General features: G+C 40.3%; 5 protein-coding genes and 1 long non-coding RNA gene across 7 annotated transcripts; 3 read left to right on the top strand and 3 right to left on the bottom strand.

Moving 5' to 3' along the window:
• The first annotated feature begins 44 nt into the window (after nucleotides 1–44).
• Nucleotides 45–2839, top strand: LOC123473652 (1-phosphatidylinositol 4,5-bisphosphate phosphodiesterase eta-1-like). The gene is made up of 2 exons (XM_045174724.1): nucleotides 45–1621; nucleotides 1689–2839. Exons 1-2 carry the CDS (start codon nucleotides 502–504, stop codon nucleotides 2792–2794), a joined length of 2226 nt encoding a protein of 741 aa, XP_045030659.1. The 5' UTR covers nucleotides 45–501; the 3' UTR covers nucleotides 2795–2839.
• On the bottom strand, nucleotides 1581–3915 carry LOC116924848. The gene is made up of 5 exons (XR_004395207.2): nucleotides 3237–3915; nucleotides 2552–2888; nucleotides 2364–2465; nucleotides 1788–2294; nucleotides 1581–1722 (listed from the first exon to the last, which is right to left on the bottom strand). It is a non-coding gene; the product is annotated as an uncharacterized LOC116924848 (long non-coding RNA).
• On the top strand, nucleotides 3905–7143 carry LOC116924844 (ATP-dependent RNA helicase DDX51). Of its 2 annotated transcripts, XM_045174725.1 has the most exons (9): nucleotides 3905–4121; nucleotides 4191–4411; nucleotides 4472–4939; nucleotides 5001–5125; nucleotides 5182–5349; nucleotides 5418–5560; nucleotides 5618–6130; nucleotides 6199–6364; nucleotides 6432–7143. In XM_045174725.1, exons 1-9 carry the CDS (start codon nucleotides 4099–4101, stop codon nucleotides 6696–6698), a joined length of 2094 nt encoding a protein of 697 aa, XP_045030660.1. In that variant the 5' UTR covers nucleotides 3905–4098; the 3' UTR covers nucleotides 6699–7143. The 2 variants fall into 2 exon arrangements, with proteins under 2 accessions (XP_045030660.1, XP_032787312.2); XM_032931421.2 differs by having other exon boundaries at nucleotides 4191–4939.
• LOC116924846 (S-adenosylmethionine decarboxylase proenzyme) lies at nucleotides 6722–11768 on the bottom strand. Its single transcript, XM_032931422.2, has 8 exons — nucleotides 11439–11768; nucleotides 9706–9792; nucleotides 9523–9649; nucleotides 9358–9460; nucleotides 8325–8764; nucleotides 8160–8252; nucleotides 7928–8083; nucleotides 6722–7864 (listed from the first exon to the last, which is right to left on the bottom strand). The coding sequence occupies exons 1-8, from the start codon at nucleotides 11564–11566 to the stop codon at nucleotides 7727–7729; spliced, it is 1272 nt and encodes a 423-aa protein (XP_032787313.1). The 5' UTR covers nucleotides 11567–11768; the 3' UTR covers nucleotides 6722–7726.
• A 1712-nt stretch (nucleotides 11769–13480) lies between these two features.
• LOC116924847 (probable 60S ribosomal protein L37-A) lies at nucleotides 13481–14528 on the top strand. The gene is made up of 4 exons (XM_032931423.2): nucleotides 13481–13637; nucleotides 13875–14010; nucleotides 14076–14160; nucleotides 14376–14528. The coding sequence occupies exons 1-4, from the start codon at nucleotides 13635–13637 to the stop codon at nucleotides 14473–14475; spliced, it is 324 nt and encodes a 107-aa protein (XP_032787314.1). The 5' UTR covers nucleotides 13481–13634; the 3' UTR covers nucleotides 14476–14528.
• A 107-nt stretch (nucleotides 14529–14635) lies between these two features.
• LOC116924843 (trafficking protein particle complex subunit 10) lies at nucleotides 14636–19772 on the bottom strand. Its single transcript, XM_032931420.2, has 20 exons — nucleotides 19558–19772; nucleotides 19380–19488; nucleotides 19083–19312; nucleotides 18826–19019; nucleotides 18571–18766; nucleotides 18391–18502; nucleotides 18131–18324; nucleotides 17680–18072; nucleotides 17379–17611; nucleotides 17220–17314; nucleotides 16749–17157; nucleotides 16555–16681; nucleotides 16285–16497; nucleotides 16034–16225; nucleotides 15834–15969; nucleotides 15629–15756; nucleotides 15397–15561; nucleotides 15150–15330; nucleotides 14952–15080; nucleotides 14636–14895 (listed from the first exon to the last, which is right to left on the bottom strand). Exons 2-20 carry the CDS (start codon nucleotides 19417–19419, stop codon nucleotides 14738–14740), a joined length of 3525 nt encoding a protein of 1174 aa, XP_032787311.2. The 5' UTR covers nucleotides 19420–19488; nucleotides 19558–19772; the 3' UTR covers nucleotides 14636–14737.
• Between the last annotated feature and the right edge of the window lie 806 nt (nucleotides 19773–20578).

The raw sequence follows: 20578 nt of genomic DNA, 5'->3' as shown, positions 1-20578 counted from the left end.
ATTGTTTCAATTATGATTTTTCTTTTTCCCATTCCAACACGACTATGGGTAATATCCCTGGCGTATGAACTAAATCGCCTAGCAACCGGGTCACGTCCTCAATAAGAATTCCGATGTAATAGGATCTAAAGTTAAAGCAATTAGTCCCGGTTGCTAACTTAACTATTTTGCTTAACTGATCGTCATTCTTCTATTAGAAAGCGGGCATTCGGATCGGTTTTAGACTTTCACAATCTCATCATAAATTTCTTGGCCCAAAAAGAAACTTTGCAATATCTCTTCCCGTTTCAAAATTCAGGGTGAAAATTTCGTTACGGCGAACGGATCCGGGAAAGAAAGGAAATCCTGACAGTGTAACGCTCAGTCTTCAAAAAGTTTTCATTGCAAGTGAACATCCGATAAGCGACTCTAAAACAAAACTCATTTAGAAACGGTGAAATAAAATGAAACATTCAAGTAACTTGAAATTCAATTTGAACAAAACTTAGAACACTTTGTGTTATGGCTTCTTCAGAAATTCGACCCACCGAGCATTCGACCGCAAAGGATATCGAAACAAGTCAACAAAAGTGTCATGTTGATCGTGAAAAAATTTCGCAACCTTTGCGAAAAGACCTCGTCATTTTACTTCAAAATGGAGCCTGGTTTTTGGAAATAGGTAGCTCAAACGATCGACGAGTACACCTTTCACTGGATAAAAATGCAGCTAAACTATTAGCACGCTTCGTGCATGGATCGAATCCCGCAAAACAGGTTTACCTAACAGATATTACGGACGTTCGTTACGGTTGGAAAACAGACGTTTTCAGTGAAAATGCTCGCAAAAAATTCGAACTTCGATTTGATGTTAAATTAAAGGAAGATTGCTGTTTGTCCATCATTTACGGACGACAACGGCAAAGTCTCGATTTGCAAGCCAACGACCCGACGATTGCTCAGATTTGGGTAAACAATGTCTCATTTTTGATCGACGAAATCCGTGCTCTTGCATCCAGCTCAAACAAAAGCGAATGGCTAAGAAGGGCTTTCAAAGACGCAGATACAGATCGTTCCGGCTTCCTAAACTTCAGTGAATGCTGCCGCCTGTTAAGTAACCTTAATGTCAATATAGGGACGCAGAAGGCCGCAAAAATATTTCAGTTGTCCTATACAAACAGTCGGCTAGAAAGAGACAAAGATGTCCTTGACGAAAAGGAGTTTTTGCAATTTTACAACCTCGTCAGTGAGCGTACGGAACTAAACGCGATATTTCAAGACTACGCCAACGGCAAGGCAAATCTCTCAGATTGCAATTTAGCCAATTTCCTGAAAGAAGAACAGGGAATTAAAAACGCCGATTTGCATTTTGCTCAGATGCTGATTAAACAGCATAAATTGCAAAAAACAAAAGCCATAACGGAAATGACTTTACCGGAATTTAAATTAATGATGAATTCCCCGTTTTTTGATATTCTAAAAAAAGAACATCTCCAAGTCAATCAAGATATGAACCGACCTTTGAGCGATTATTACATTTCCTGTTCGCACAATACGTACCTGATGGGTGATCAGCTGATGGGCGTGAGCAGCATCGAAGGCTACGCTTCCGCTTTGGAGCGTGGTTGCCGGTGCCTTGAACTAGGTAAACCTTGTGACTTGCTACACTTCCTGGTGTGTAACTCATTAATTGTTGTCAAATTTTCTCAAAGATCTTTGGGATGGTCCAAACAGTCAACCTATAGTCTACCATGGATACACGAAGACTAGCAAATTATTGGCTCGTGATGTGTTGGCTAAAGGAATCAAACCTTTTGCGTTTAAATTCTCTCCTTTCCCCTTGATTTTGTCGGCGGAGAATCACTTGTCACGTTCACAGCAAACTATTTTCGCGCAAGATTTACGCCAAATTTTCGGTCCTGCTCTGTTTTGGGCTGTCGAAGAAAATGCAGGAAACAAAGCGTCACTCCTTTCGCCTAATCAACTTCGTGGGAAAATTATTATAAAGGTCACCGGAGCCAAAGTCTGCTCTCCTGCCCTGCAGTGTCTCATTAACTTTTGTAAATCGTTCCCCAACTTTGAAAAGATGGAAGGCCAAAAGGTTGGGCATACTACGCCGTGCTATTCCGTCGTCTCAATGTCAGAAATAGAAGCAACAACCTACCTGAAAAAATTACCTAAAGAAACGCGGCTGAAACCCACATCCCAAACAATGATCCGAGTTTATCCCACCGCTACACGAATAGCATCCAGTAATTTCAGTCCAGTCTATTACTGGAATTTTGGATGCCAAATGGTGGCGTTAAATTTTCAGACTCCTGGGAAATTTCTCGAAATTAATGTTGGCCGTTTCCGCCGAAACGGCAACTGTGGATATGTTCTCAAACCGGATTGGCTGCTCGGTAAAATTGCAAGGATTCCGTCGTCGTGCAAATCAAGTAAAATGTTACAGTTGCGGATCATTAGCGTCCAGAATCTCCCCAAACGACCTGGACAAACCAAAAAAGGCTATTTTTATGTTTCCGTACAGATCGACGGACATCCATCGGATTCATATAAATTTCGAACACCTTACTTGATGAATGGTAACGGGTTAAATCCCTTCTGGAATGAAATTACAGACGTAAAAATCTGTTTTCCAGAACTTGCTGTCATTTGCTTTAGTGTGAAATATGTGGATACCTTCAAAATTAAACAACCTCTTGCTTCTTATTGTTTACCTGTGGAAAGCTTGGATTCAGGTTACCGCCATGCACCACTGTCGTCTGATGAAATAATCTCATCCATTTTTCTCCACGTGCAAATGTCTGACTTGTAGACGCTTCGATTTTTCCTCAATAAAACTCATTTGCCATCCTCGGAACAGTCCAACAGCTACAGCGAAGATTTTATTACCAGGAAGGAGTTCGGGACTGTCATTTGTTCATAGAAAAAAATTTGAATTAATTAGTTTGTTTTCTATTCGATTTTCGTAGAACTGGAATGTCAAATGCAAGATAGTCAATGGCAATGGTCTCAATGAGATCACGTAAATTCGGCACGAATAATAAGAATGACAAGCAGAATATACTTCAGACAGATAAAAACTAGCCTTGCCCAAATATGTTTGCGGCAACATTCTTTCGTACAAAGCAATCTACACTACAGCCATGATCCATAAAATTTATTAGAGCATGGTTCAATTGTTCAGGCAATTAATAGAATTTCCTCGAAGTAAAAAAAAAAAATCGCTAATAGTGAAATACATTAAAATGTCGTACCTAACATACATATTTCCGGAACTCTGACGAATGTGAACTGAAGGTCGTAGCCAAATACTATGGTGTAATGGATGATACAACGGTGTAAACCGGTTCGAATTGGGGAAGTATTCGCGAAAAGACGGTAGTTGTGTCGAATCACGAGACTGTTTGACGACCCTCACCTACTTTGTTTATGAAAAACAATGATACGTCAATCAGTCTGGTGCAAGAGTACTAACGGTTCCAGCATCCATTTCAAATTAATCCTTGTTCGGTTAAGCGAGGCTATTTGCCAACTTCAAATGGAATTTAAACTTTAGCAACTGGAAATGTCTTTCTTTTTTCTTTCTTTTCTCTTTTGCGATAGGAGTGCATTTGCCCGAATAGGAGGTAGGGTGGAAAGTTAAGGAAATTTATTTTTGAATTCTTGAAACCACGATGGAGTCCATTTTGGGCTGTAGTCTGGTGGGCGTATGCCGAAACAAGATTGGAGTTTTGTTCTCTTGGTACTTGTCGAATATTTTTACTGTTTCATTTTACTTCACACTTAATGATTAAAATGGGAATTCAGAGTTATCCGTAAGAATGTGGTCTGTGTTCTTACGTTCACAGACCACATCGAAATTTGGATGATGTTGAGAGAAAGGTCGAAGGTGTAAATTGGCAACTTGTGGTTAGAATTCATGCTCGTGGCACAATGGCAACAACCAACAAGGACTGAATTTAAAAATAGTTTCAAACGTCTCCGCTAGCTGTCGGGCTACCACTGGGAAATCCTGTAGTATCGTCTGCTTTTTAACACGTGCAAATGACAAATTGTTTTCGAGTTTTCCTACTCATGTATGTGGATTATTGATTGGGCACAAAGTTATTGAAAATCATGTACTCTGCTGCTGAAAACAGGTAACAACTGCACTTAGCTTCCTGTAGTAAAATTTCTCTTTCATTTACATTTATTTAACGCTTTGGCAGTGAAATCGGTTTGTCCGAAAGAGAAGCCAGGATTCTAGCTCGATCAAAGGCTCGAAAAAATCGAAAAACACTTCAAAATGGCGACCTTGAAAATAAAAATGACACAATTCCGATATCGAAAAAAAGCAGAAGTGATGTGAGTAACATAGGAGATGCAAGTTTGGAAAGTGACCAGATAACTGACGGGCAAGTGAGAAAAAAGAAGCGGAAGCATTTAGAAGGTTCCAAAAATGTTGAAGACTCAAATTGTACAGATGTTCTTGATACAAAAATTGAAACAGAAGTCAATAAAGAAGTTGCTGCTGAACCAGTTGAAAATGGAAATGAAATTGAGCTTGGAAAACTAAAGAAGATTAAAAAGAAAAAGAAAAAAGCTCTAGAGGAAGAAAATAGTGTCAATTTAGAATCACAAGAAATATCACACAAGAAAAAAAAGAAGAGAACAGAGCAAGAGCTTCAAAGTAATGATGAAAATCAATTACCTATAGATGCTCCAGAAGAGGAAGTGTTAGACAACATTGAACCAGAAAAAAAAGAAGAGCCACCTGGAACAGGCTTTACTATTTTGGAAGAATTCAGAGCCAACAAAAATAATAAAGTTTTCAGAGTTTTACCAACTTGGCTTGCCAAGCCTTCAGTCATATCATGTGACCTGAGTAAAAATAAGGTGCCAATCAATGAAATAAGTGGGCTTGACAAATTTCTGATAGAAGCCCTTAAAAGAAACAAAATTGAACACTTTTTTCCAGGTATTTATTCGATATCCCGAAACGTGCTTACCGATATTTTAAATTAATTGTTTTCATTTAGTACAACAACAAGTCATTCCATGGTTACTGGAATCTCAGCAGCAGCTATTCAGGCCGTGCGATATGTGCGTGTCTGCTCCTACAGGAAGCGGCAAAACGCTGGCATTTGTATTGCCCACAGTTCAGGTATCCATTTTCTTCTGAAAACTTTGTCAGTTGTGTAATCTTTTTATGGTCTCAAGGCTTTATGGAGACATAGTGTTCGCCAGTTGCGTTGTTTGGCAGTGTTGCCCGTGCACGATCTTGCAGTGCAAGTATATAGAGTTTACGCTTCTTTCTGCGCTGATACCAATCTACAAGTAGCACTCATATCAGGCCAAGCCTCATTTTATGAAGAACAACAGCTATTGGTTGGGCATTTTTTCCTTATTTTTTTATTTTCACGAACATTAAAAAAAAAAAAAACCTTTTTCTCTAGGTCAGAAAAAGTAAAACTGGGCAATATCTAACCAAACCAGACATTGTCGTTTGTACTCCTGGACGATTGGTGGATCATCTTCAAAGGACACCGGGATTCTCACTAAAATCCTTACGCTATTTAATTATCGACGAGGCAGACAGGTAAAACGAATGTGTAGGTTTTGTCTGTGACCTTAATCCTTACTTTTTCTGTTAAAGGATTATGGAAGAAGAGCATAACGACTGGTTGTTTCACGTCGAAAAGGCAATCGGTTTATCATCGGGGCATTTAATTGCGCAAAAATTGAGTCTTCCTCTGGAGAAATATGTCCAGAAACTACTATTTTCAGCCACCCTTTCGCAGGACCCTGAGAAATTGACACGTCTCGGTCTATTTCAACCAAAGTTGTTCACTTCAGTCGTGTCAACAGATTCTTCAGACAACACAAAGCAATCCCATCATTTTGTGGGAAAATTTACGACGCCAGCCGAATTAACAGAACATTATTTCAAGTGCCCACCGATGCTGAAACCGCTTGCCGTGTACTGTTTGTTGAAAAAATTCAAATATCGCACTACGCTTTGTTTCACCAATTCACGAGCAGCTACCCATCGATTGTGTGAACTGCTGAAACAGTTTGGTGACCTGAGAGTGGCTGAATGTTCATCCGAAATATCAAAAGCTCCTCGTGATAAACTACTCAAAGATTTCTCCAGTGGCAAAATCGACTTGTAAGGTTTACATTACCGGATGCTAATATTTTGTAATCAACAACCATTTTTTGTTTCTCATCCTTTAGACTAGTATGTACTGATGCAGTCTCACGTGGTATGGATTTAGGCGTCGTGGATTGCGTGATTTCCTACGACTCTCCGAGATATGTGAAGAATTATATCCATAGAGCAGGTCGAGCTGCTCGTGCTGGAAGACCTGGAACTGCTATCACTATACTGGTAGATTCTGAGGTAATTAGAGGCAGATGTTAATTTTTCGTATTTGAAATAGTCATGTGATGAATGATTTGATTGTTAGATGCACGGATTCCATAAGTTGCTCGGAATGGCGGAAAAGAAAAACGTGACTCCGTTGGACATGCAAACCGAGGAGTTTGAAGTCTACGAAGAACAGTTCCGTAAAGCTTTGGATGGGCTCAAGAACACGGTAAAAGAAGAAATTCAATCCAAAATTGTACGTAATCACCAGGTTAGGCAAAAGAAAGGATTCAAACCAAAATTCAAAAAGGGAAAAGTAGTAAGTACAAAGCTTGCTAAACGTCGTGGGAATATTGTCAATAAATAGTTTTCCAATAATAAATGACAAGGTTATGAATGAAGAAAGTGTATTGTTTTATTATTGAATATGCGTTACATATTGCATACAGTATGTAAAAAGTAACCTAAATCTCGTATTGGATAGTATTGGATATTATTGGTAAACAAGAAAAAGGTGCCTTGCAAAGCAAAAATCTAGAATTGGAAAATGTTTCATAAATGTAACAGCATGAACAGAATATATGTGACCCATTTCTACTGTAAAAGGCCAACATCATTTCTCTTTAAGACAGTTGCATTACTTCAAAATCAAAAAGGATTACGATGAAAACACCAACAGATATTTATCGGGTGTACCAAAGAGCCAAGTCGTCAACAAAATCAATCCGAATGCATCTTCCGTTTTCGCCTCGGAAGATTTTCTTCATGTGAAGATAAGGGGGTTAAGGGTGGGAGGGTCATAAAAAAAACAAGTATGAAAAAGACGCTACGACGTAAATATTGGCGTTTGGATTTCTCTTTCGATTCATTTCCACCTGATTGTGCCATCATTAAAAAGTGGAAAAATGGCTGTTGGTTTTGCGTATAATCGGACGGTCACTGCCAAGTCACCCTCATATGCGACTCAATGTAGATGTTCATAATATAACATCTTTACCACCGAATTGTTGTTATAAAATCACTACTTGATTAACATGGCAATGAGAGTCGATACTAGGAGATCTTGGTTCGCCACCAGCAAAAGAGTACCAAATCGGACGGCAAAACCAAACGGTAGAGTAGGTCTTTTTCTTGATGCTGAACCATGATGAGCGTCTTCACTGTAGAGTTGAACAAGAACTGGAATCGTCCATTCACCCCGAAAGGTGCCGCGCGACGTGAAGGAGTAGTACGGAGCAACGCGGCATTGAAAGATGAGGGTGACGCCAAAGATGTTAGAAGAAAAAAGAAGAAAAAGAACGTAGGAAAGGGAAAAGGAAAAAAGAAAGGGAGAAGGATTTCCGAGGCGATATGGGAGATGCACCCAGATCCTTGGGGTCTGGGTTCCCGCCAAACTCAGCTTGGAAATTTGGAATAAAGAGCGTAGGTCAGGTCGTAGTTCTTTAGATGGCAATACTGGATGTCACGACGCTTAAATTCACTCAACATGTCAGCGTTCAATAGATCTTTGTGCGTATCTTCAACTACCGATGCCTGTAAAATGGGAATGAGAAATTAAACAGTGAAAAGGGACTTTAAGTTTAAACTTTACAAGACCTTATTGGCGAACGAAGTGACAATAAATTTGCCCGGACGGAATGTCTCGAGGACACGGGCGATGACATCCAAGTAAGAAGATTGCGGGATGTTGCTCTCAAAACTGACGTAGGAGAATTTAGCTTCCGGGGTGATATGAATGGTCATATATTCGCCCTGTCAGATGATCAACGACAACAGCAAATCAGACCACCTCTTTGATCAGTAAAAAGAGCATAAAAAAATAACTCACGTTTTTAAGAACACCGTTCATCGAATAACCACAAGGATCAAATAAATAATCGTCGATAGTTACATTGGATAGAATTTTATCTATGCCAGATTTCTAAAACATTTTCAAATAAAAAATATTAACTTCTTTTTGTCCCTTTTTTCAACTGAAAAGTAGTAAACGTACCTGAGTAGCTTCAGCAGCGTTTGCCGAGAATTCTTTGGTGAAAATTTTCATGACTTCGGGATCCAAATCACTCATCATGATCTCGAGAGTTTGATCGGCTTCCGATGCGTTTTGAACACGTCCACTTCCCATGCCGATGGAGTAGCGTTGTGCCACATTCCGCTTGTTAAGACCACATAGATTCATGGTACGCAAATCCAAACTATCATCGCTACTTTCGGCTCCATCGCTACCACTATCTTCGATCCCATCGCAGCATCCATCGCTGCTGCTTCCGTCCGTCCCCTCCTCGCCATCGGATGCTCCGAATCCATCGTCGCCATCGTTAGCGCCGGCCAGCAGGGCACTCAGCGAGTGACCGGCCGGAGAAGCGTACGGGTTAAGCGTATACAAGTACCAACAATCGCGATTCACCGCTCCCAAACAATAGGCCGCGCCATCTGCAATTTCACAACAATTGAGGTCGTGAAACAACAAAAAATAAACATCCTTCAGTCAAACCCGGTTTTTTTTTCTCCTTCCCTAAGGACAACCACACCATATATCGTTTGGTTCTTTTCTAGTATTGATCTGGTTGCACAAGTTGAGGGAATGCCAAAAACGTCAATAGTCCTTGCTCTTTCACGATTGCCATTTTTGCTGGAAAACAAGCAAACCCCGTTGAAATAGCTAGCCCACATCTTGGTTTACGATGGAAGTATTCGTCAACAATTGAACTACTTCGTTGTTTGAAACTCCCAATTCCTTACCTAATTTAAGTTCATCTCAAAATAATCATTTGGCTTATGTGTTAGGATCAGGTCGATACGACCCGGTTTGCTGACGTATGGACGAAGTGGTGCGTGGCTGTGTTTATGGATCTGCATGCGCAAACGCGCAATCGACGCAGTTGGGACTGACGCGTGTGATCAATACTCTTGGTTGAACAAGCGACACGAAAAAATGCCACGATTCGCACAATTCGAAATTCTAAACCTGCTCCTTTTTTATCAAAACAAATCATGTTACGATAATGTGTGATTGGTCCACCCACCGTGAAACATGGCGTCCAGTAGGGTGGCCTCGTCCGCGAATGTGCGGTGCGGTTCTTGCTGCAATTCAGGGCGCTTGTAATTTTTGCGCGAGTAGAACAAATCCTAAAAACAAAGTAGAATGATTTTACTACTAGGCCAAGATAACGAGGGCAATGTGGTCATACCTGGACCTCGTCGTAACCGGCGTAACGTTGGACGAGGTAAAGCAGAGACTTCAAACAGAGCAGAGGTGTGGTGGTACCACATGTCTTCAAAATAATGCGTCGCTTAGAAACGAACATGCTACTCTCGCTGCAATACAAGTTTATGTCAGTCAAACAGTTTTGATTTTTACTTATTCATATTACCTCAGAACGTAAGCATCGATGGTATCGTTACGTGTCATGCTGATGATTTCGCATCGAACTATCTTGAGCATGCTCACCCATTTTTCCCTGCATACAAAGAAAATTTTATTATTTACATCGCGTCAGCAGTAGCTTCAAGGTTAGACACGCCCTGTTGAAGAGCAAACGGCCTGCCAAAAACTCGAAATTTTTCCCTAGTGCTATTTATACGTGCAATTCTCCTTCATTAGAGAGGACATTTGTCATCGACATCCGGCAAAAAAACGGCCGTATCAGTGACGCAAAAGCATGTCAGTATTCTTCCAGATATCAACGCACATCTGCATTACTAACATGACGTGATTATATTCAATCGAACGACTTCCTGTATGCAAACTGATAACATCCTTATCTAGTCATGAACAGCATCAATAGCAAGATAAGAACAGTTATATCCAGTATCATACAGAAATCGTGAATCATGCAGAATTTACTTGTTTAGGATTATAGACCAGCTGTTCATCACGTTGCTTTGGCTACAAAGTGTTCACGTCTATTTTCAATACAAAATTAGACTATTAAATAAGCATTGGCTGCATCTTCCATGTATGGCCGACTGCCAAAAAAAAAGTAAACAAATAAAAGAAAAAAAAAAACGAATACGGGACGTCAGTGCTTGTTATTGAACCCAACTTGATCACGCCTACTCTTTTTTATTCTACAAAATATGGGAGACTTGCCAAGATGCAATGGAGGCAGCCCAGTGCGCAGACTCAGCTACGTTCAGTCGACCATTGATTTTGGCTTGAAGTTTGAACATTTTTATTATTGTTTTCTTTTGTGATGCAATTGCGGATTTACAGTTAAAAAAACCCACTATGAATGGTGCAATGGCCTTTGTTTAGTACCTTCGTACATAAAAGGTTGTACAGTCTGGGAACTTTCAAGGACAATGTGGACTGGCTGGACTTGCCATACATTCAGGCCAAGGAATCGCCTTTTGACAGATTTGGAGGGAAAATTACTGATATGGACACAAGTTAAACGTCTTCAGGTCTGGATCAAGGTCGCGACATTGAAATCATTTCCTGACGTTGCAAACAAACTTTTTTCTAAATAATGTTGTACAATAAAGTCGAACAAAAGAATCACGTGTTTCCCCATGCTGAAACAGAGCCGGCGACCTATTTGTCCACGTGATTGCTAAGCCAACTCAGTGTTTCGGTATGACTGTCAGACCTTTGAGCCGGCTTGGCTATACGATGGCTAGACTACTTTGTAATCGACTATTGTATGTGACGTTAGTGAAAGGGGGGAGGAGAGGGGATCTTCGATCGGTTTCTAGAAAGAAAATGGAAAAAAGCCATGGCAACAGACGAAAAAGAAACTGTCTGGACCCAAACCTTTAAACTGTTGCTGATTGGAGAAACATTTCAACGAGGTCGCCAACCGGAAAAGAATGGTCGACAAAAGACCGTAGGGGGAATTCAAAAACATACCCAATAAAATCAAAAAATGCAAAGCGTGCCTCTCCTTTTGCCAATATGTAATTTTTTTTTTTTTTTTCAGTCAGTTAGTAAACAGATTGAAATAAAAAACAAGCATTTCCAATATGTGTTGGCACTCTGCTCGTCTTCCGTATAGCTTCGACCCTAGCTATTCATAGCATTCCCACTCTGGCACGAAAGACTAGTTCGCTTGGCTTCCAAGTGAGCATGGAGAAGAAAAGTAAAGAAAAACACTTGACTACTAACCTGGGGACTTTGCGGAGATCGCAATGTTGGATAGCGCCATCTTTCCGAGTGAACCAGACTTCCAAAAGCTTCTCCACGCCTTCGAAATAATGCTCTTGGTGGTGGTTTTCGTTATTATCCCTCTCCATATGGCAAAGAAAATAGGCTCCGGATGGAAGATCAATAAAAATTAAATATTCTCTGCAATTTTCTCTGTTCACTGAGTTGTTTTCCCCTCAAAAAGTTCAGTGACGATGGTTTTAAAATAAGCGCTGGTAACGAAGGGTTTGAAATACGGTGCAGGACGTGTCTACTCGCTAGGCCGATCGCCGGTTAGACTGAGCTCGTCACTCGTGACGAAGCCTTGATCAGCATTTTGGTTGGGGTGGGTTTGAGGTGGCCAGGGGGTGGGCATTGGGAAGCGAGAAACTCTGGAAAGAAAGGGGAGGAGTTTCAGTTCATGTGGGCAACCAATAGAGTGCGCTGTGCGTCAGACACCCGGCCATTTTGAATTGAAAGCAGCAAAAAAAAAAAGAAAAAAAAAACTGAAGCAAAAAACGGAAACAGGCCATAGTTGACCATGCATTTCGCAGAAAATTACAAAATAAAGGATTATCAACTCGTTGTGATGCAATCAAATGCTTTCTTTCACTGCGAATGAGTAGACAATTAAATTTGCATTATGGCTACTGGAGATCAATTTTGGGCTGCATCATACCAGTCATTAAAGCATTCTCTCGTTTCAGAATGAAAATGAGCTTGGAACTGTGCAGTTTCGCGACCATAGGGCAATGTTAAGCAATCGTGCCAACTCTTGAATCTCTCTGATAAATGTGACGATAGAATCTGAAGTGTGCTCTCAAGTTTCAATATGGCATGATATCGCTAACCGGTACTTTTTTTGCCATCCATAGTCATTCATTGGTCAATGTCTAATTCTATTTCTCCCCGTTTATTCACACAGCAGATTGTCTCTTATCTACCATGGTCAAAATCCAGTTGGAAACGTGGCAAAGTTCATCAACCGCCATGCGGTAAGTAAAGCAACTGTGAAGTTCTTGGTGATCGACACTACTGCACGAAAAATGAACTATTTGGAACACCATTATGACCATGAGAGCACGCGGGGTAATGTGACAGTAAGTTAGCAAAATTAAGCAATTCCCAAGCAAATCGCAAATCTACTTCAAAGTCGAAATAGAACAAGTACTTTCCTATATCAGAATCCGGCTTGGTCTAGTTTATTACCGAGACATCGTCCCCAATGCCGGTTAAAGCCCCTACCATGACTTCAGGTTTACCGGTAACGTCATCGTTTTGCCCTTCGAGAACAACTGCTTTCTCATCCTGCAGTTCAAATTCAGATCCATACATCTGACATTTGAAAGAAAGCGGGTGAGCCAAATAAACAGCTCGACTACATACACTTCAATATCTTCAGTTATATGTTTAAAAGTTTCATCTTTACTTTCTAGTCAAACATCAATGCCTGTGGTCAATATCAGCAGCAGACACTTGTCCCGTCCAGTCGGTAATGGCTGTCAGTTAATAACGTGACCACTAGGTGCCAGCAGCGGGAAAGCCACCAAACCATAGTATTTCCATGAAGGTCCTTCATGGTGTTTGCATTATTGCAACTAATATAATAATGCATACATATAACTTGTAGTGTTTAATTATCTTTCTCGTTACCATTTATCTGGTAAACATTTCAGATCATATGACATAAAATCAACGAGATAAAGATCAAATGGAGACACTCACTTCACTACCAAGTCTCGAAGTTTATTATTTATAAAATAGCTCCTGACAAAATGTCTCATCATAATAAAAAATTATTACTATTCTTATGAAACCAACTAATATAATGGATTCTATTTTCGTTTTCTTATCTTGCGCTGTCTTGGGTTTGAAGCCGACGTGGAACAAGTTTACTATTAGCATAAAAGCGACAATTATAGATTAGTTGAATTCCCTTAGTTTGAATATTTATTTTTCAGTCCATTTTATTCACGTATTGTATAAATTGTTACAATTTGAATAATAAAGCTATTAAACCCAAATTTCTTTGCGCATTAGGAATTTTTCCAGAGATTTGGCATTTTCTTAGCGTTTCTTGCCCGTAGTTGAAGTCTGTTCTCTCTGTTAATGCAGCCTTTACCTTTATTTTCTGCTTTGCCTATCGTCGTCCACTTAGCTGCTTGAGACCGTCTCATCATGGTTGGTTCCGAGTTTTATTTTTTTTATCACTCTTCATCCATTAGAAACTTTGTTCTATTCGAATTCTGTTTAAAGCTTTAGTTTGTTGTGATGTGCATTGAGCCAATTTCGAATCAAGGACTGACTGTGAATTGCTAAAAGTTGAAATTTTCTTCCCCCAAAATTTGACAGACAGAACCGACCTAGTGTTATGGCCGTTCCCAACTAAATCTTTTCTTGTTCACTATTGTACTATAGACGAAGGGTACCTCAAGCTTCGGAAAAAGGCACAACAAAACCCACACGTTGTGCAGACGTTGTGGTCGCTCTTCTTATCACATCCAAAAGTCGAGATGTGCTCAATGTGGCTATCCCGCTAAACGCCTGCGCCACTGTAAGTTATCAACTTTTTTAACTATTGGACATATAGGTTCCTAATGTTCCTCTTCTTTGATTAAGTCAATTGGTCGGTTAAAGCCAAGAGGAGGAAGACCACTGGTACCGGCCGTATGCGTCATCTTAAGATCGTGCGGATTAAGTTCCGGTAAGAATAAATTTTTGTTGCAAAGTCGATTGCACATTCTCATATCACTGTCAAGTTTCTTTTTGGCTGTGATGTTTGTTCTAAATGTGCTAAAGAAATTGAGAGGTTTCGCTAACCCTGAGTCCCACTTATGACCAGTGTTTGATAGTAGCCTTTGCGACAAGATAGATTGAAATTTACGTTTGCCAATGCTAACACTATTCTAAATTTTCTAGCAATGGATTCCGTGAGGGACCTAGGAAGATTGCCTTCCAAGCCCGCACTGGAGCCAAGCCCACTGTTGGAGCTAGCAAGACCTCAGCACCAGCCAAATAAATTAGCTTGTGTTGGTTATAAGAAAGGCTACTCAATACAATGGGATCCCAAAATTCATTTGTACAATTTGTTTACAGCCTTCACTATTGTGGAATATATTGCATGCCACAACAAAATTTTCCTCATTAGTTTTACTTGGAGAAATGGGTTATGCTGTAAATTTACTAATAAATTTTGTATTTTACACTGAATTAACGTAATGCATACAGACACCCAAAATGACTTGGGACTTCGACGTCTCAATTACAGTAGAAGATCGTATTTAAGATGTGGAAGTATCGAAGCTCGTAGGACCATTATTAGATGGTGCTGCCAAAACATGAACTTGTTGAGCCTTGCTCCAGTTATAAACTTGACCAGCGCCGAACGGCTCTAGCCGAGGAAGCGTTGCGGCAGCTAAATCGGCCTTTCGGTTGGTTTCTAGAAAGTCCACAATGTGCAACAATATACAAAATCACAACGATATTACTTCATACCTTTGGGTTTCTGCTCGGCCGGAATGTATCTTGATAATCTAACAGCCGGAAGAGGTAGGAAGCCGCATACAAGTGGCATCACATCTAGCGTCACGGAATGTTTTGATGATCCTTCCATGGAAAAGACACCTGTCGAAATCAAATACGGGGACATAGATGCCATTTCATAGCTAACTCGAGTGTTGACTAGTCCTTTACCTGCCGTCCGTCCACAGACCGCCCACAAAGCCTGATCAGCAAGCACTTCGTACATTAATGCCGCTGAAGAAGCCTGTTGTAGTACGTCGCTTACTGTCAATGTCATGTGACATAGTGATCCGGCTCGGAGGAAATCATTTCCCTTCACTGGTTCCACACGTGAACGTACCGTAAACAGGGTCTAAATCAAACATATGAAATTCTATGAATCACAAACGTAAGAAATATTTGCAGAGGCTAGTCTTACAGCGTAATCGACAATGTCAAAGTTGAAGGAAAAAATTTTCCAATCTGTTGTACCAACGAGACGGTAATCAACCGAGAACTCGGCCTTCAACAATGGCATATCATACTGTGCAGGAGCACCGCACAACTCCCACAAGTAATTCGCCGGCTGGTCCTGAGATATTTTCTGTACGTAGAAATTCATTTTTTTAAATCATATTTCTAATTAAATATGAAAGCCGACAAGGGTATACTAGTGTTTGAGAGCTGCCGTTGAGATTCCTCCACTCTAACTTGGAGAGAGCGGGATTTTTGTACGTCGCATCAGGCAAAAGTACATTCGGGTTTTGAAACTCGAAGGCCCGGCTTGATGGAGTCAATCCTACCATGAAACGGTAATTGATTTGTTAATAAAATTTAGTTACATTTTTTAAATTTATATATTAGTGCCATGGTTACCTTGGACGTGGATATTGACAAACTTTTTAGTGTAGGCAGTGTGAAGTTTGTACTGAACGGTAAAAGGAGCGTATACGTTCAATGGTAAGTCCAATAGAGGTGGAGTTTTTGAAAGCCACGGGCAATGCACGGACAGCTAAAATAATCAGAGACGTAAGAGAGCCATCGAATTAGAAAGATAATTTTATAATTAAACGCACCTTGTGTTCGACAAAAGTTGCCTCTTTTGATGCGGTGAAACCCAGGTCTGCCCTAATCTTCAACGGATGTGAAACCGTTTCAAAAGCGGCCATCGGAGGTAAAACAAAATCAAGTTCGCGCTGGAAAAGACTATCCGTTTTGGGCAAGTTGATCATCAGTCCCCGTGAAGAACACAATCGAAGAGTTTTCTCCTGAAGGCAGAATTTAGAATTATGACTTTAAAAAACAATATTGAATAACGCTGAAATACATTTTGGAATGCCGTGCTGCCTGTGCGAACAACTAGTTCCACCTCTTGATCGGTCCCGGCAAGAAGATCATCCCGGGTTTTGATGACCGTGACCGATGGCATCACCTCAACGACGGTAATACTAACTTTAGGGCAACTCACGCTCTGAATAAACTCTAACCGTTGACTGCAAGCCACAAATTGACTAAGAACATAGGTGCCTGCGTGATCAGCCTATTAAAGAGTACGTAATTATTTGACCCAATGCCAACTGTTTGAGGCCTATATCACCTTCATTTGCAGGGTCAATCGGTTGACACCGGGCACAATATTGACATCCTTAACACTCAGTTTGTGCGTGTATTCTTCCTTGATGACTGAAAGTTCGGTTGGAAGAAGCCCATGACTCACCTTACGTCTGGAAATTGATGGAATTGAACTTCGAGTACGAGAACCGATTAAAAACTATACACAAAATAGTTTACCCTAGGAGCTGTTGGGCACTTGGGCACACAAGTGCAACCGAGCTTAGACTGCCGTCTTGTTTCAGATGAAGTTGTTCCTTAATCGGAATATAATCCGATGACAAAGTCTTATCCTTTGTGGCTAAGGCAGACTTTTCGATCCCCTTTGTGTCAATTGATTTTTCCGTCACGGATTTTTTCCCAGCAGCTTTTGATGGCTTGCCTTCGTCATTAGCATTCTTAACCGCTTTGACTGTTACGGTAACTTCGCTGCAGTTCACAGGACCAGGGAAATGATTAACCACTTGCACTTCGGCACGAACTATTGAGTCGCACAAAACCGAGAAAGGTTCCTCCAGACTTGTATCGAAGTGTATGCGTATGTCGACCAAATCCATCATGGAAGAACAATTGATAGACCGGAACTCATCTGTGAAGAATAATGGAAATTCAAAATAATGGAAACAACGAATGCTGGAAAATAACTAGTACCTTGAGCGGATTGAAGCAAATGGTTGAAGTACTTCATACGAGTTTCGGCATTCAATGCTGGGTAGGCTGCGATATTAGCAGACGCTTCAATGAATCTGTGGGATTTGAGAGGTTAATTATACCGTAGCTACGGAAGCTATCCGGTAATTTAAAATGTACCTGACTCTATCGCCGATTTTTTGAAAGACTTCGGCAAGCTCAATGTGGGTGTCGATCCTCAATAGAGGCCAATCTTCCTCTTGGTAGCCCCGAAGCAAATCAAGTAAAAAACTTACTGATTTTTGAGGCTGGCCAAGTTGAAGGTAAAAGCGGGACAGATCTCGGCCAATCAAGCGTGCGGAACGCAACCGACCACAATGCTTAAAAGTTCCCATAGCCAGTTCACTCAATTCCTGCAAGGGATGCCAGTTATTCATTCCTTTTAGGTTCTATGGATAATCCCATGTAAAAAAATGTTTACCAAATAGTGTCTTGTGAACGCTTGGCTAGAGGAAAGAGCCTCTTTAAGCTTATCGACAGGCGTGGGGCGGACGGCAGATTCATCCCCAAAATCCGTGATGCCCGAAGATAGCGTCACGACGCAATGCAACTCAGCGCTACCCACAGAAGCACCTGGAAGCAGACCACATTTGCGTCCCAATTCGTAAAGTTTATCTTTCGCCATGTTCCAAAGAAGTGCGAACGACTCCATGGACTGGTTGCCAGTTGCTCCAACGTGAGATTGACAAGTCGATAAAACCTGAAGACAAGTTAGCAGAATCCATGTTGGGATTGCACCATCGACTGTGTTGACATTGAGTAATTTAAGTTCGTACATATAGCTCTGCACATATGATAAACACCGCCGAGCAACCTGAAACCGTAACCGGATGTTAGATGTAGTAGAACTGAAGCAAATGAAATTGAAATACCTCGGCTGGTTTAGAAGAAATAAGCAACAGCGCTGATTGTCTGGCAAACAGATAATTGCGAAAGTCGATAACCGACATTGTGTGGTTTTGGATCTTTTGACGTAATTCCATATTGAAAGGGGTTTTCGGATTCAGACATACTCCGGACCAGTTATTGGGAGTTGCTTGAAAGGCCAAAAGCCAGTCCGGTGCATCTATACAGGCAGTTAAGAACAAACGCTAAGACTTGGCAAAACCTAATTTAAATCAGTACAACTAACCACCAACAGCAGAGTTTAGAACAAACTGCGTGAACAGGGCGTCCAGTTCATCATACTGCACTAAAGCTTCGTCGTATAACCCCAACATTTCAAATGCAAATGCAAGCTCTTCCTAATTATTGGTTTTAAAAAATATTATTTGATTGCAGGACCGTTATTTCCTGAGCATTTGTTTCATACCTGCAACAAAAAATAGTTACAGAAGTTCCAGTTCAATTCGTTGCGACGTTCCCGTTGAGTACGCACTGTTTCTTCAAATTTGGTAAGTGTTCGACTAAAAGCTGCCATTAGGGCTTGCCTCAGACGGAAAAGAAACGTTTGCCAAGATTCCGATGACTTTGTTTCTCCCTTAACTGGATCTATGACCGCTATACATCTGAATAAAATAACCTCGAAATAAACGAATGTAACGCCAAATACTACGTTACCGACTACCTTTCAGTTGTTTTCCCTCCAAAGTCATTTTTAACTTTGTCTAACACTGTTGTTCGAGGAAGTATTTGTTTACTTTTCTTAGAATCAGAGTTCTCTACAAGGATTATTAGCCAGTCTGAACATTCTACTTGTTTTATCTGAGTGAACCAAGTTTGAATGCTTTCTCGAACATTGGCTTTGTAAGTATCAATGTCCTGTAAGATGAGGCAAAATTTGAGTAATTAAAAGAATTTATAGTGTCATTGTTTTGTACTTACTTGACATTCAACCCAATATGTATGGAGAACTTCAGCTCCTGATAACTTTTTTAAACCTTTTGACTGTTCTTTGAAACTATCATTGTCAATTTTAAAGGGCTGAAAAGATGCACTTAAAGTGACTGCTCTTGGAGGGCGCCCATAAGATCTTTTCCATTCTACTGTTTCTTGAGGTAAACCTTGTACTGTGGCAGATTCCAATGTACTGAAGAGTTGGGTATCTCCAGAATCTTTTTAATGCAATTATTCGTTAATATAATTTTTAATATGCAAGTGTTTAAGTAGAAGTTGACCTACAAGTAATAACTGGTTGTGTTGTAGTAGACATGATGCACATGACAGGTCAGCAAAACTGGTAGAAACACACTCTAGGACACCATAAGGTTGTTGCAGAGATTCATTTCATCTTCCATGTCAATAAATCAAAATTGCCACAATTAATTTTTATCGCGAATAAGAACTTTTCATCGCATACCTTTCTCTCGCCTATCCAACTACCTAGCTAAAAACCATCGCACTTATTGGTATTCAATCGTTTACGGTAACTTTCAATTCGGTAACAAGTTTCGATGTCTAGAAATGCGTCGAAAGAGAAACCTAAATAACTACCCCAACCAAATAAACATATGCGTCCTAATCTTGATATATCAAAATATTTGTGAAATATAAGGAAAAAGAGGAGGAAGGGAGAGACTGACCCATTCGTCTGCTGGAACTTAATTTCCGCGTTGCCAAGTAGATCAGCGTTACTAATGTGGCAAACAGGCAAAGTCCAAAGTGGCAAATCTAAGAAAGAATCGAAGAAAATAAGGAAAGGAATCAATAATCAAGGAAATAAAAGGATGGAATATCAGAAGATCAGAATCTCCACAAGTTTTAGTAAAGTTTCTTGCCATCATCACGCAGTTCCACATTCAGCACAGCTAAAGATTGGGATGAAGAACGATGACATCGTTACGTTACGTTATGTTGTGTCGTGTTTAATATTATTGTTGTTATTTGTAATAACATAAATTGGAATTATAAGGATAATATTAACAACATTATATTATGTAAATAAGTACAGAAGGAAAGGGAAAAGTCTAGCGCGAATAATTCAATTAAGGGGGCGTGTCAACCAATGAAACCACGCCCCTAGTCATGGTTTCCCTGGGTTGATTATTTATTTTGTCATTTTTATGCACAATTTTGTTTACAACTGGAAACTGATTGGTTGCTATTGTAGCTCTTGGTTTGAACTACAATGTTCATTTTTTCGTTTACCAGTTTACAAGTTAGGACCAAAATTAAGTTAAGAAAACCTACTGGGAGAAGCGGTTAACGACAGCATCGAAATTTTTCGATGAAATTCAAAGGTCGTTGATCACTGCATTGTAGTGTTGGGGGTAGGTCGAGGTAGACCGACGAGGGAGACGGACGAGGCGAAAAAGAGATTATAGCGATGCCGACCTTGCTCTATAGAGATTGCCATTAGTGATAATATCGATAATGGTTCC

The sequence above is a fragment of the Daphnia magna genome, linkage group LG6 (genome assembly GCF_020631705.1).
Source record: "Daphnia magna isolate NIES linkage group LG6, ASM2063170v1.1, whole genome shotgun sequence".
In the NCBI taxonomy this organism is placed as follows: Eukaryota; Metazoa; Arthropoda; class Branchiopoda; order Diplostraca; family Daphniidae; genus Daphnia; species Daphnia magna.
This window is presented reverse-complemented; position numbering and strand designations above follow the sequence as displayed.